Source organism: Ascidia mentula, chromosome 6, assembly GCF_947561715.1.
Source record: "Ascidia mentula chromosome 6, kaAscMent1.1, whole genome shotgun sequence".
Classification (NCBI taxonomy): domain Eukaryota; kingdom Metazoa; phylum Chordata; class Ascidiacea; order Phlebobranchia; family Ascidiidae; genus Ascidia; species Ascidia mentula.
In genome coordinates, this window is record NC_138571.1 from 9,498,504 (window position 1) to 9,512,026 (window position 13,523).

The following is a 13,523-nucleotide window of genomic DNA, read 5'->3' on the forward strand; positions in this document are numbered from 1 at the left end:
TGATTTTTAGCTTAGCTCGTCAACAGTGGATAATTCTGGTGAAAGCATTTTTTATGCAAAAAATGTAAATTGCATTTGTCGTAACAACGATAAACACCCAAAGGACTAACTAAGTAACTTCAGACGTCATGTAAAGTTTGGTTAATTGGACGAACAAGAAGCAGCTCAGCATCTTTTTATCATAGACGCCAACGGGACACGAAATAAGTTTACGATGTGGTTTCACAAAAACGTTATCAGTCAGAGGAAATAATCCATATATTTCAAGGACATATCGTGTAACTGCCTTCCTTTGCATGTCCATATGTACCATTATTTGTCTTCTTGTGATTTTTATCTTGTTTTTGTCGTAGAGTTCGTCCGTAAAACCGACTTCCTGTTTTTTTTTCAGTGATATAATTCTCAGTCGTCCCTTCTGATTAAAATGTGTTTGAGCCTTTAAGCCAAGTGAATCGAAACAGTTACAAAGTTAGCAATACATCGAGTCTCGTGATTTCACAGAATGACAAAGCACGCCAAGACTACAAACGCAGGCAGTCCAGATGAGATGAAACAATTTAATCTCTAACATAGAAAAGCAATTCACAGTTCAAATGGGAAAACAGGGTTATTTGCTTAACACACACATGCATTGAACCTATCTTGCGACTCAACTCAGCTGATACCTCTGTGCGGTGATGACGTAAATTGACCTTACTGCAGTAATTCAACTTGGAAACGTCTTTGAGGTTGCTGGTCTTTGCTTTTTCAAAAAGCTTCATGGGCTCGGACAAAGGACAAAACCCAAGCACAGTCAACCCATAAGGTGCAGACACAGTTTCTTGAGTTTATTTATACAAGTTCAACGACCACACGGTGGCGCAATTGAAACCACGCACGCAAAAAGTGAAAAAGCAGAACAACATACCAAGGAAATAAAACGAAACATTTGGAAAAAAGAATAATACCTAAAAACTAAATGTAGGTTTGAAGGAAAATTCGACATGCATCAGAAAATTTACAGAAATCAACTCTGGGCCGTTTCTGAGGTCATAATTTTTTCCATCAACGTAATCACTTTGTTAGGCCACCAATCACCATTTGGTTAGTTCATGTTTAAACAAATGCTCTGATACTCCGTACACACTAACAACGGCGGAGCTGCCTTGTAAGCAAATAAAAAAGAAACCAATCACCCAGACGCCAACAGTGGTCTCAGAAGAAAAAACACAAGCTTGACAAAAATCCAAAAATGCCACCATAGACTGAGAACGTGAAGGGAAATCCATCAATTCACTTTGTGGCATTACACGAAGAACAAATCATGTTTGTTAATTTATACAACGAAAGAGATTGGGACGAAGAATTCAGTGAAGAGTTGCAATGCGAGAGAATAGGTTTCGTTAAATTATTGGAGAAGCCGAATACACGGCAAAATGCAATTTTACACTAAAAGAACGCAAGCAATAAACAGGGCATTCGTTTGCAATTACATCGTGTTCGTTTTTATTCGGCATTAATCGGATTTGTTCGGGTTTTTGCAATAATCAAGATGCAGTTTGGGTAAAAAGCTGGCGGCCCTGACAGACCAAGCGCAAACGGCTTTAGGTCGTTGATTTTTGGTTGAAGGAATGAAGGGCGTATAATCAAATAATTACTTGGTTAGTGAAGTTTATATTTCAAACAAAATACTAATCAGCGGTACATGCATAGAAGGCAAGAAAGCTACCATACCATTGATGCGATTTTGGGCATGTTAAAACAAACCAATACCAAAATAGAATTTAAGAAGTTTTATTGTAAGCTGTATTCCGATAAATAATGCAGCGTGTTAAGAGAGTTTGTGACGTCACAAAGCGGTCGATAAGTAATCAAGTGCTTGCTTGAATTGCTGAAAATTGGATATTTTGCGCTCAATATTACACAGAATAACAGTAAATTATGGCTTGCAATCTGGTTGATTTCTGTTAAATCTTATTGCAGATAGGTTGAGAAATAAAAGGTCACATTACTATATACGTATTTTAATCTAATTAGGTTTTGCCAGACAATATAATGACATGCCAATGTAGTTTCTGAAATGCATTTACGTATGGACATTGGATAGTCCAGTTTAAAAACAAGCAATGTTTACTGGTAAAAGAAAAACAACAGACACTGTTATCTATTAACTAGTGAAATTGTTGAAAAAAATTAAAAAACTTTTCTGTACACAAAAAGTATACAAATAAACAAAAGACATTTTTACAAAAACTGAACTTTTCGCAAACTTCCTACAAATTCTTACACATAATTATAATCACATTAAGCTTGTTTACATATTCAACCCATAAATAAAATAGGAAAAATTTTTGTTGATTACAATTTAAACAAACACATCGACCTACACAAAATAGTGGGTTTAGGTTTAATCCTTAAACCTGGGACACATTATGAAATAAAGAGTTAATGACCAGTTCAAACATAGACAATGGGTATGGAACAACTTTTTTGGCAACTGTAATCGGCATAATTGAACTGTAAATTTATGCAGTGTAGTGGCATGATAGATGTGTGGTTATAGTTCAACAACTTAAAAAAAATCCCAAAATGCTGCAGAACATACATTGCTACCATCTTGTTGGTGAGATTGATTGTCCACGATCGGTTGGATTTAAAGAGATAAAGATGGCATACAATTAAACAGTGTCCCATTTTGCCCTCACAGTGGTACGACATCTTTTTCCACACATTTCAAAGAACTTGTCTGCAAAAAACAAGACAAGTGCACATATTTTTACAATATACATTTTTAGAAACAGAATTGTAAAATGAGCCAGTTACTCAACAAATAAAATAGCCTTTAATTTTACTTAGTAAATTCTTGGTTAAGCTTTCATATGTTAAAATACAAATCAATAAATATTTAAATATATTATACTCTGGGGCAGATGTATAGTTTCAATGGCATTGCAGTCAAGCTGGATTTAAGCCGCTTTTATCAGACATGTGGGAACAAGAAATAAATAATCAATCTTCTAGTGAAGTTTGAACTCATGACCCTGGGCTAGCCAGGCCCAATGCTCTTCCAACTGAGGTATATTGTGGTCAAGATACATTAGTGTGGAAGTGCACAAAATGTTTGTGATTATTGCTAAACAAAAAGTATGAAAAAGTTTTTGCTGCGATCTGGTGGAAGTGATGTCAAAATGTGTGTGAGTAATTGTCAAAACTAAGAATAGCTATTTTTGTAACAGCAGAATGAGTATGGTCATAAGAAAAACAACAGTAGTGATATATTTTTCTTTTTTTTTTGAAATTTTTTTTTGAAATACACTCAACCACAAAGTGAGAAGTTAACGCTGCTTCATGAAACAATTGTGCGCTGTGCAGATGAATCGTGCATAGTTTGTGGATAACCAACATTATTACCATCCGATTTACCCATGAGCGAAAAATATTTTTAGGGCATTGTTTCAAACCGTGAAACATCACTTTAAAATAAAATCTGGGCACATTTTTAAACAAATCGTGTTAGTTTATCCAGTATTTCAGTTTGCCATAGTTTGAGAACCACAATGTTAGGAAAATAATTTGTACTTTTATTCCTCAGGAAAGAATATTGAGGCCAATATTATAACTGAGCTACTACTTAGTAATTGTGCAGCATGATAATTTTTGAATTTAACCGAAAGGGCCAATACCATGTACCTTGCACATGTTCAGAAATTTTTTACATCCATTCTATAACAACCAATATACAATGAAATCAATTAATCAGTTTGTCAAACAAATTTGTCTGGAAAAGGAAGTAGAGGATTTACTGAAGACGTTTGTTTCAAGCCTAATGCTGTGCAGTTGGGTGGGTATTAGTAAAAATCACCCTTAATTGAACACAGCTAAGATATCTTTACAACCAATAAATTCGTAAAAACCTTCCAACACATGTATCTAACCTTGATTATTGATTACCTAAAAAATGGTCAAAGTTACTGTTATGTCATATTTGCTGCAACAATGGAGAAAAAAATGAGGTTAGGCAATCAGTGATAAAAGTATAGATTAGGTATTGTAGATTATTTGAAGATTTTTGTCAAGCAAACACTACTGATCATTTCTATCTCCAACTTGGTACAACTTAAGCAAAGTTCGTGGTAAACCCACATTTAACTGTAATTGCTGGCACAATGTAAGTAGATATTCTGAGCTGTGGCCCAGTTGAAGGTGAAGCAAAAATAGAGCAACCATCATACGAAAAACAGCAGCATTTGCAATATACATGCAACAGATTAAACACAAATGAGAGATAACATACGCCTGAGTTCAAAATTAATTAAATATCATGATGAACTCATAATTTTATGAAGTCCCAACAGTGTTATACATTGTCATCTATATATTGTTAGACAATAATTAAGTCCAGTGCCCAAACTGGTGCCAACAACATTTAAGCAAGCTTACTGATGAAAGAGCTTACAATCAATATGTGATTATTTCTGTTCGGGGATCCTATAATTCGTGGATGGCAATAGGGAGCTTTCAGAGTAAATAAATTATTCATTGAGTACTTAAAATTTATTTGCTTGCCAACCCATCAGAATTTACACAAATAAATTGATGGTGTTTGAAGTGCAGTAAAGGTGTGGTACGATTTAATGTTGCTTTGTTTGTTACATTTTATGATTACCGGTACACACATACATGTTTATAAATAATATATAGTTTCTTTTTTTGCTGTGTTTTGTGGATTAATAGAAATGTGTGCTAATTAATACATTAACAAAACAAGTCTGGGAAAAAGATATCACAAACTCATTATACATTATTAGGGTTTTCTTCATGAAATTAACCTTTTTAACTCCTGCTTTGTGTGTGACAAAAGAAACAACCTTATGGTATTTAGGATTTTTTGATGATATTTTCACTATTTCATACGAAGCAACATTAATAGCATATCTATGAAATATTTATAAGATAACCTAGTTTTAAAAATAAATACATTAAACAAGTAATAATCTTATACAAAAATTTAGGTATAAAATAATTAGGTTTTTGGAAATAACAGTTTAACATGTAGATAAATATAAGTCTATTTAACAAATAAATTTTCAAAATATAAAATAGGTTCAAATTGTAATTACTAGATTGTTCTAACCTTAATCAGGAGGGTGTTCGGGACATGTCTGACTTTTCGTAAACCATTGGTCAATACACCTGCAAAGAAACCACAACAAATAAAACAAACATTAACAATACACAATAATAGAGAAAATGTCAGAGAGTGACTACAGGAATCAGCCTGTGCAAGTCGGTGACCGACGGACTAGGTTTTTTGTTGTGTCATTTGTCTGCATTGACCCAATTTTTTTAGAAATGTCACAAAAAATAAAAGCTGTTTCGGACACAATGTCCTAAAAGAAAATTGACTGGTAGATTATTTGAGGGTCTCATCACTAGGCGAAAATGCCCTTTGTGTTGCCCCAGATGACGTTTATATAATTCTCTATGTCGTAAATGACCAACATAAATTGAAAATGTCCTAAATTTTTGCTGGCATTTTGGTCATTTGACAGAAATTTTTTAGTGAAAAAAAAAACCTAGCCTACGGATCTGTCTTTTTTATTGCTATTTTGCTTTAGACAGAAAATGAGGATGCCAATAGGAAAAATTAATATTTCTGTAAACAAAAATCTTATACTGGCGCTGATTTTATTTTACCATTTTTGAAGTTTTAGGAATTTAATTAACAATACAGAAGAATTTTATTAACAATACAGAACTGGAAAAGAAAATTCTTCATTGGTTTGTCAAAACTGGTTGCAGAACTTTGGTAAATGATTTTTGTTGTTGTAAAAATTAAACTTAACCAGAGACAGAAAAAGTTTTGACATTATAAAGGTTTGTTACAAAAAATAGTTTTTACAGCAGAGAAAATTTTTCATTTATACTTCTCATGAGGAAGTGGGTTACAAGAAAATTTAGTGTAGAAATATATTAGTGACAGGATATATTCAACTCACGTTTTGTGGTAGACGCATAAACATGGAAGTCGGGCAATCTGATCTCCCTCCTCCATTTCTTCCAAACAAATTGCACATTCTTCTGATCCACTTGACCATACATCCTCTGCAAAATATAACATGATACTAAAATAAAATTTATTCACTAACCTAACATTGCATAAAAACCTTACTTGTGCAAAACAATTATTTTATGAAACTCCAATTAATGCAACTTTAACGTGAACATAATATGTTAACAGATTGTTACACACAGTTAATATAAAAAAAAGCAAATATCCACAGTTAATATGCAAAAAAGCAAAATACAAAAAAGCAATAATATAGGAAACAGTTTTTGAAAGAGAAAAGCAACTAAACAAAACTATATAATATATACTTCATTAAAAAAAATTGGACATCATACTCAAAATTTTCATTTAACTGCACTCAACTAAGTTCCACAATGACATTGCAGTTAAAAATTTACTTGCTTACCATTGTATGTAACCCTGGGCTTTGTCAGACACATGACAAAATGCACTTCAACATCTTCAGCAGGAATCATTTTACCACATAAAGGGCACTTTGAATCTAAAGCAAGAAACTTATAAATACAATTAAAATAATATAAACTGCCTGACATATTTAGAGCACAATGGGATTGTAATACTTTCACATTGCAAAAACAAGGCAAAGTCTCAGTAAACCATTAGAAATACTGTAGATTCTAGATTTTATTATAAAATTGAATGATTCATAACACAAGCTGAAGTGTAAACATCACTAAATTATTCAACCTAATGAGCATATGCTGATTGGATCTTCCTGTAGACATTATCAGTTTTTGTTTATTTAAATTAATAAAATGATATTATATACACTGATGACAAGAGACTAGAATCTTTTCAGCCTGTGTTTGTAATTTTACTTCCACAGAGCCATACTATTATTAAGTTATTTTATGCACACTCGGGAATGTTGTAAATCTAAACATACATTGCTACCGTTAAAACAGTGTTATGAAAGCACATGTCATAGCCTTCAGTGCACATTACCACATGCATTGCAAATTGACCAAAAATTTAATCTGAAGTGCTAATAGAGTATATACCTCTTAATACTTATGTAATAGTAACAAGCAGAAATACTTACCTCGGACATTGCTGATCAGGTAATGTGGCAGGGATCGGGAAACATTTGCTCGTGCATGGAAAGGAATCCTCCTTGAGCTTCCAGCATCCCCCTCAGGTGAACTATCACTGTCTGGTAATTGGTTTGCATAAAGCCACCTATAGTTTGTTCTTGGGATTTGTAAACCACCCTCGAAAGTTGAATTTGCTCTTCCCATGCGAAAAGATTCTAATGCTGCTGGGTTGTCTGCTAACAAAGCTGGGTCGAAATGAAAAACTGGTCGTCGATGATTATGACCGACTGACCCCACACTCAGTGATGCAGAACGAGATGAAGTACTGGAAAGACCAGAAGGAGCCGGTGGCCGTTCAGCCATGGTTCCACTTCGTGACGCAGACGGACTGTTTGGACTGCTTAATTTTCCACCCATTACAGTTATTTTGTGTTAATACATTGTTGCACAGTGAATAAACAACCAAAGCAACACAGAAAATAAAACTGTACTTGTAAAATGTCAGTGCTATAACACCTAAAAAAATTTGCGATTACAATTTGTAACAGAAAAAAACGTCAGAAATTTGACTGCAGGAATCAGTCTTTGCAAATCAATATAACATTCCTAGAGCTCCAAAAAGTAAAAGATGATCACACCAGGCAATAGGCGCAAGCAATATTTCTTTAATAAAGATCTTATACTGGTGTGATCGTCTTTTGCTCCTTTTGGAGCTCTAGGAATGTTACAAATTTTTCACTTTATATTTTATTATTTCAAACTATTTCATGTAAAAAAATACCTCAAACAATTGTCATAAATAAAACAAATATCATGCAGTCTTTGTGTATAGTTCATCTACATAGTCGGTTTTTGTATGAAATACTTGGAATTTGATTTCAGTTAATTAAAGGCAGTAAAATCATTCTTGATAAACGCCATGTGTTCCAAGGTTCCTAATAAAAAGAAACACAAAAGAACATTTTTAAATATAACTTCCTATGATCTGACAGTTGCAACATAGCTAAAGACATTTCTTACTAATTCTATGGACCTTAACATGTATAAAGCGTATGTCCTGATGTCAATAGGTTATTTTACTGTCACATCAACTAATAAAACACAAAAGTTGAACCTATTCTGAAAGATATTTTGGCAAAATTGTTTGAACCAAACACTAGATATCATTTCAAGTTTATTTTAAAACCATAGACTGACTGCCATATCTTTATGTAAACACAAATTTTGTCCGAGATAATTTTTTACAAATGTCTATTGTATACATCCATATATTTTTTGTCCAAGATTGCAAATTATGTTGCGTATGTATATTTATTCTACAGTACATTGGTACAAAATTGTATATGCACTTCTGACCAATTTGTGAAAAGAATGCAACGATAAACAAAAAAGTTATGTGCATTTTAAGATTTAACGACAATATCCATTTTCCATTGCAACATTTTAAATCTTTTGCAAAATTATTCATGGCGCTTCACACTTATAGGTTGATAAGTTTACAGACCTTAAATAAACACAGACCAGGAAGACACGGTATACCTGTAACAATTTATGCCAAGTTTAATAGATCTATTATCAGACATTACACCACGGAATCCACAATCACTAAACAACAAAACGATCTTTTTCTTTCCATTGTTTTGCGTTGGCAGTTTACAGAAACTTTTACCGAACCATTTGAGGTACATTAAGCTCAAGCTTTGCAGTTTCCTTCATCAACTCCATTAGTTTTTTCGCCAACTCTTAAAGACAATCATGGGGGCACGTAAAGCAACTGGTACACTTTCGTCACCTAACTAACCTAAGATATACAGTACGGGTTTTGTGCAAATGAAATCAAGCTAAATTTTGAGCACCCGTTATCTAGATCAGTGGTTTCAAAACTTCATTGAATAGTTTAGTCTATTTAAATAGTCCTGCAGCACATTGCTGGACAGTAATAGTTTGCCTCGTAAAATGTGCACGACCTGGAACGCGCAACTGCTATATTAGATTTGTTCCCTCATGAAGGAACACGACCCCGTGCCCTACTCCTCGCACCAACCATTGGCACAACGTCGGTTCTCTGTTATAAACGAACATACACATAATACAAAAAACAATATCAACAACAACATACAAACTTTTTGGGGTCCAGGCGACAAATCCAAATTAATCGTTTAAATAAATTATGGCAGACCTTTTTGTCATTAAATAATTGGTTCTAAACATAAATGACTCAATAAAATTACGTTAAACTGTCCTAATACAGCACGTCACACTGTTAATCATAAAAACGTGGCCAGAGTACATCGTACAAGTCGCACTCCTGTACATGTTTTTCCGGACGCTCTTACGTGTCAGTTGTATGTGGCAGGCTTTCAGCGTGCAGGGCGTGTGAAGGACGCAGTGACCTACTGTATATGGTTGTTTTATCGAAATATATTTGACTTGAGTAAAACGGCTGACTGATTTTATGTTTCCATGCTGTTTACTACTATGTTACGATTTTTATAGTTTCAAAGGCATTTTTTAATTTTTGTATTGTAAATATCTATAATAAAACCCTACACAATCCACCAACCTAATACATAGGATTTAAAACTATGTGTATCAGCCCTAAATCTTTTCCTTTCTAGTGTTAGAAGGATGACTTCCAAACTCCACACAATCCACGTCATTGCTGCCAGAGCCGATTATTCTTGCCCACCCCATGTGCTCAGTTGTATAGTAAACTCCAGTTCGTCCTCTAGTGTCAACAGATATGGCTCCACCAAATCCTCCAACTCTGGCGACCATTTTCCTTAGCGCTTTCTCTGCAGCAACTTCTGGTGTCATTCCTGATCACAAACAAGTAAGTATTCGAAACAGAGAATTGTGTGTGTGACGTAACAAGTACCTGCTTCTACGTAACAAGCAATAGTTTTTGAAAGGTTGGCTTTCATAATGGCTTCTCCCTGTCCTGTTACTGAAACCGCCACTAAATTAAAAACATAGAGATCAATCAGGTAGTCATATTTATAATACGTGATATACTGCAGTCGAGCTTATTGGGAAAAAGTGGCTGATCAAGCTAGGCTGCAATGGGGCTGCGAAGCCTGCAAATGTAATAATTACTATGTATGCAGAACCCTTTGCATCGCATCGCATCGCAGTGCAGTGTAATTGTTGTTTGGTCTACAGGCAGACATTAACGCTGGCTATAACTATGTATGTGTGTGCCATGACCTTTTTATCAACAATTTACCTGAATCGTTGTCAGCGTAGCCACCAGAACCTACCAGTGGTGAGTCAGAAATGCGACCAACTTTTTGACCAGTGATACCTCCAGTGGACGTGGAGCTTGCCAGGTTGCCATAGCAATCCAAAGCAACCGCTCCTACCGTGTCATGACCTCTGCACGAATTAACTCATAGGCATTCAAGAAATAATGACGAAAGAACACCATGAAGTCATGCATACGTGTTTATGTTCGAAATTTCATTGCCCGCTTTTTGTTTTTGGAAAAAAACTTTTAATTCGTTTTTGGAGTGCTCGGTAAGAAAATATTCAAAACTTTCTTCCTTGACTTTGTGTTTTCGCGCCATTTCTAAAGCTGATTCTCCGGTAAGCAGACAATGGTGTGTCTGTGAAAAAATAAACTTCTATTAGTTTTCAAACACGGAAAGGTTTCATCTGTTGGCTATGGAAATTATTTTGAAATCATTTCTGTATGTTCTCTGAATCTTCGAGAATTTGACAAGAACATATTCGCAACGTCACGTTAAGCAACATCATCACTAAGTACGCACATTTTCAAGCACTATCTTCGCAACTTCAACAGGGTTCCTAACATGTTTTATGCATGCCACTGCTCCTACGTCACACGTGTCTCCCCGCATGACGTGGGCGTGCATTTCTATGTCACCGGCTTCGTTCAAAACCGAACCTCGACCTGACAAAAGGTACATGTCATATATTCATACATGCACTATACAGTGTATTTACGAGTTAAAAAAGAGTTAATTTGTAGAATTGTTTTCCAATGTGCAATTTGCGGCTGAAATTTAAAAAAAATTATTCTGCTGTTAAGCACAACACAATTAAAACCAAAGGTTTTTAGTTGCTTAAACCAAAAAAGTGTTCTGGACTGGCAGCGTCACTGCTTAAGTGTTTTACAAACGAACAACAACTGTGTTCTTTATGACTGATAGTTTCAACCTTACATCGTCGTACTGCTTGCGGTACGGTGCATGACACGTGTTTGTGTGTGTGTATGTGTCATGTCTTGGGTCTGACAAGTCACGCTGATATAACAGAATACCTGCATCAAATATTGGATCGTCTTCCATACTCGAAATAGCTTTTACCACTGCGTCAACACAGCTTCCACCATTCTTTAACACTCTGTTACGTCATAAAAAAATTTTTAGTGACGTTATAATTTTACTGTTTATTTCTTCCCTTGCACTTTTACCTGTAACCTTTTATTGCTGCCAGTTTCACGCCCTGCTCCTTTCCTTCCACCAAATGTTCAGGAATTTTGTAAGCACCCCCGTGAACGAGGATGATTGGGATGTGTGTCTCAGCAGCTGAGTTCATTATTTTCTCACAACAAAATCACTAAACCGCCATAAACGGTCAAAATATTTGTCAAGATTAAAAATAAAAATACTTTTTAAGACAAACAATATCACCCACATAACTGCTCTGAAGTTCATTTGCAAACGTTTCGACTACAATAGTTGTCAAAAATAACTTTGCTACTAACGGCCATTCATTTGTGATTGTTGGCTGCCCTTCAACGTTAGTGAAGAACTTCATTACAGTACTTTACGTGCTCAAAGTGTCTGGTCCTGCATATCCAATGACACGTTTGGCACATTCATTTCAAACTTATTGCTACCCCATTACAAATCTATGCGACACCTGTTTTCGTCATAAGTTCGTTTGTACATATAGTTGGCAATTTGGCGAGATTTATTAATTATATATGGTTATTCATTCTTGTCATATTCCGGTTCAAACACGGTTCAAAATTGTTTTAGCATCATCCAAATCTTCAAAGCAGGACTCGACTATTCTCTATTATACGCTTAGCGTCAATACAAATGTCCAGAAAAAGCAATAAATTGTAATTACATGTCAAGTGAGCTGTAGTCTATATGGTATGTTTAATAACAATACCATCAAAAATGTCCTGAAATTAGGTATGCTTGCGTATTCTTTACTATAGCTAGCAAATTTGACTCCGTAAGCAGACTTATTTCATTTAACAGAAAGACACGTTGCAATATCAGTTTGATTGAGTTGGACTGTCCCAGAAAGCGCGTTGGTTACTGAGCGAATAACTTCTGCTTCTGTTCAAGTAAGCGCGAAACAAATTGTTCTATAATACCAAACATTTTGTTACGTAGATTTTTGGATCATTAGGTTCACAGGCTTTGTAGCCTATAGCTGGATCAGCCACCTTTTCCTGACAAGTCGGAGCAACATCCGAAAAATCAAGCTCCAGGTGAGGTTTGAACTCACGATCGCGGTTTCAGGGGCAGGGGATCTCTACAACACTTGCCAATCATTCGATTACATGAAACATCAGTGCGTAGATATATAGTTTTGACGATAAACGGAAAGTGAATCCGTTTATCGTTAACGACTCCATAAACGATATAGGAGAGCTGAGATCGCCAAAAAAGATACTTAGCAGTAGAGTGGTCCTGTTTTATAATGTTATAGTACAAAGCGCTTGTATTTTGAATGATTACATTGGTAGAGATGCACTACGTACTATACATGTGCAGTTCGCCTGGCAAGTTATATAGCATTCCAACGCATAACGAACAGGTTCCCAACTTTTTGAATAGCGTGTGGGCATTATATACGGGATAAAAAGACACGGATGTTTCCTTGTATATTTGGAAATAGCGGGTCTTATTTCCAGCTAGGGCTTGTTATACCTTGAGGTAATTTACAATTTCTGCACAAAAAGAAACCACAACAAATTTGCAGAAAATAAGTCAATAGACGCCACTAACACATATGATCTTGCTGATATTCTCTGCACATTAAATGAATAATTCGAAACAGCGAAGTGATTTTTTTGTTATAAGATGGCTGTTAATCGATTCTACAACTAGGAAATAACTAATTGATCTCAAACTGTCGATGCAATTTTGCAAATAGATTACAGTTAAGTTTGGTTGTTGATTAGATCTAGTAAAAAATGAGTTGCACAAAACAATTGCCGGATGTATGTAAATGATTTTAGAGTGTTTCATCAGCAAATCTATCCACAACAGCCATTGGCAACCCAAACGTGTATAATTTACTAAACTTGCTGTTTGAGTTCTACATATTTTACCCACTATTCTGTAACCAATGAAAACGCACCTGCGATATTGTACAAATCACATTGATTTGGTTTAAAGTAACTTGAGGCAGAATTTTCAAACGAAGCTAAT

The 13,523-nt window shown here is 35.0% G+C and overlaps 2 protein-coding genes across 2 annotated transcripts; both read right to left on the reverse strand.

Annotated features, from left to right (window-relative positions):
- Positions 1–812: 812 nt before the first annotated feature.
- On the reverse strand, positions 813–8,707 carry LOC145905599 (E3 ubiquitin-protein ligase znrf2-like). Its single transcript, XM_082992843.1, has 6 exons — positions 8,609–8,707; positions 7,113–8,039; positions 6,456–6,551; positions 5,979–6,084; positions 5,114–5,172; positions 813–2,725 (listed from the first exon to the last, which is right to left on the reverse strand). Exons 2-5 carry the CDS (start codon positions 7,519–7,521, stop codon positions 5,115–5,117), a joined length of 669 nt encoding a protein of 222 aa, XP_082848969.1. The 5' UTR covers positions 7,522–8,039; positions 8,609–8,707; the 3' UTR covers positions 813–2,725; position 5,114.
- A 971-nt stretch (positions 8,708–9,678) lies between these two features.
- Positions 9,679–11,664, reverse strand: LOC145906633 (isoaspartyl peptidase/L-asparaginase-like). The gene is made up of 7 exons (XM_082994086.1): positions 11,540–11,664; positions 11,387–11,469; positions 10,875–11,017; positions 10,546–10,709; positions 10,331–10,479; positions 9,983–10,063; positions 9,679–9,923 (listed from the first exon to the last, which is right to left on the reverse strand). The coding sequence occupies exons 1-7, from the start codon at positions 11,662–11,664 to the stop codon at positions 9,703–9,705; spliced, it is 966 nt and encodes a 321-aa protein (XP_082850212.1). The 3' UTR covers positions 9,679–9,702.
- Between the last annotated feature and the right edge of the window lie 1,859 nt (positions 11,665–13,523).

Excerpts from the sequence above, each read along its gene's own strand:
- LOC145905599 (XM_082992843.1), bottom strand. The coding sequence starts at position 7,521 with ATGGGTGGAAAATTAAGCAGTCCAAACAGTCCGTCTGCGTCACGAAGT. Across the intron at positions 6,552-7,112 it reads CCTGATCAGCAATGTCCGAG|ATTCAAAGTGCCCTTTATGT; the intron begins GTAAGTATTTCT and ends TTCTTGCTTTAG. Across the intron at positions 6,085-6,455 it reads GCCCAGGGTTACATACAATG|AGGATGTATGGTCAAGTGGA; the intron begins GTAAGCAAGTAA and ends TATATTTTGCAG.
- LOC145906633 (XM_082994086.1), bottom strand. The coding sequence starts at position 11,664 with ATGAACTCAGCTGCTGAGACACACATCCCAATCATCCTCGTTCACGGG. Across the intron at positions 10,710-10,874 it reads CGAAGATAGTGCTTGAAAAT|ACACACCATTGTCTGCTTAC; the intron begins GTGCGTACTTAG and ends ATTTTTTCACAG. Across the intron at positions 10,480-10,545 it reads GAAATTTCGAACATAAACAC|AGGTCATGACACGGTAGGAG; the intron begins GTATGCATGACT and ends TAATTCGTGCAG.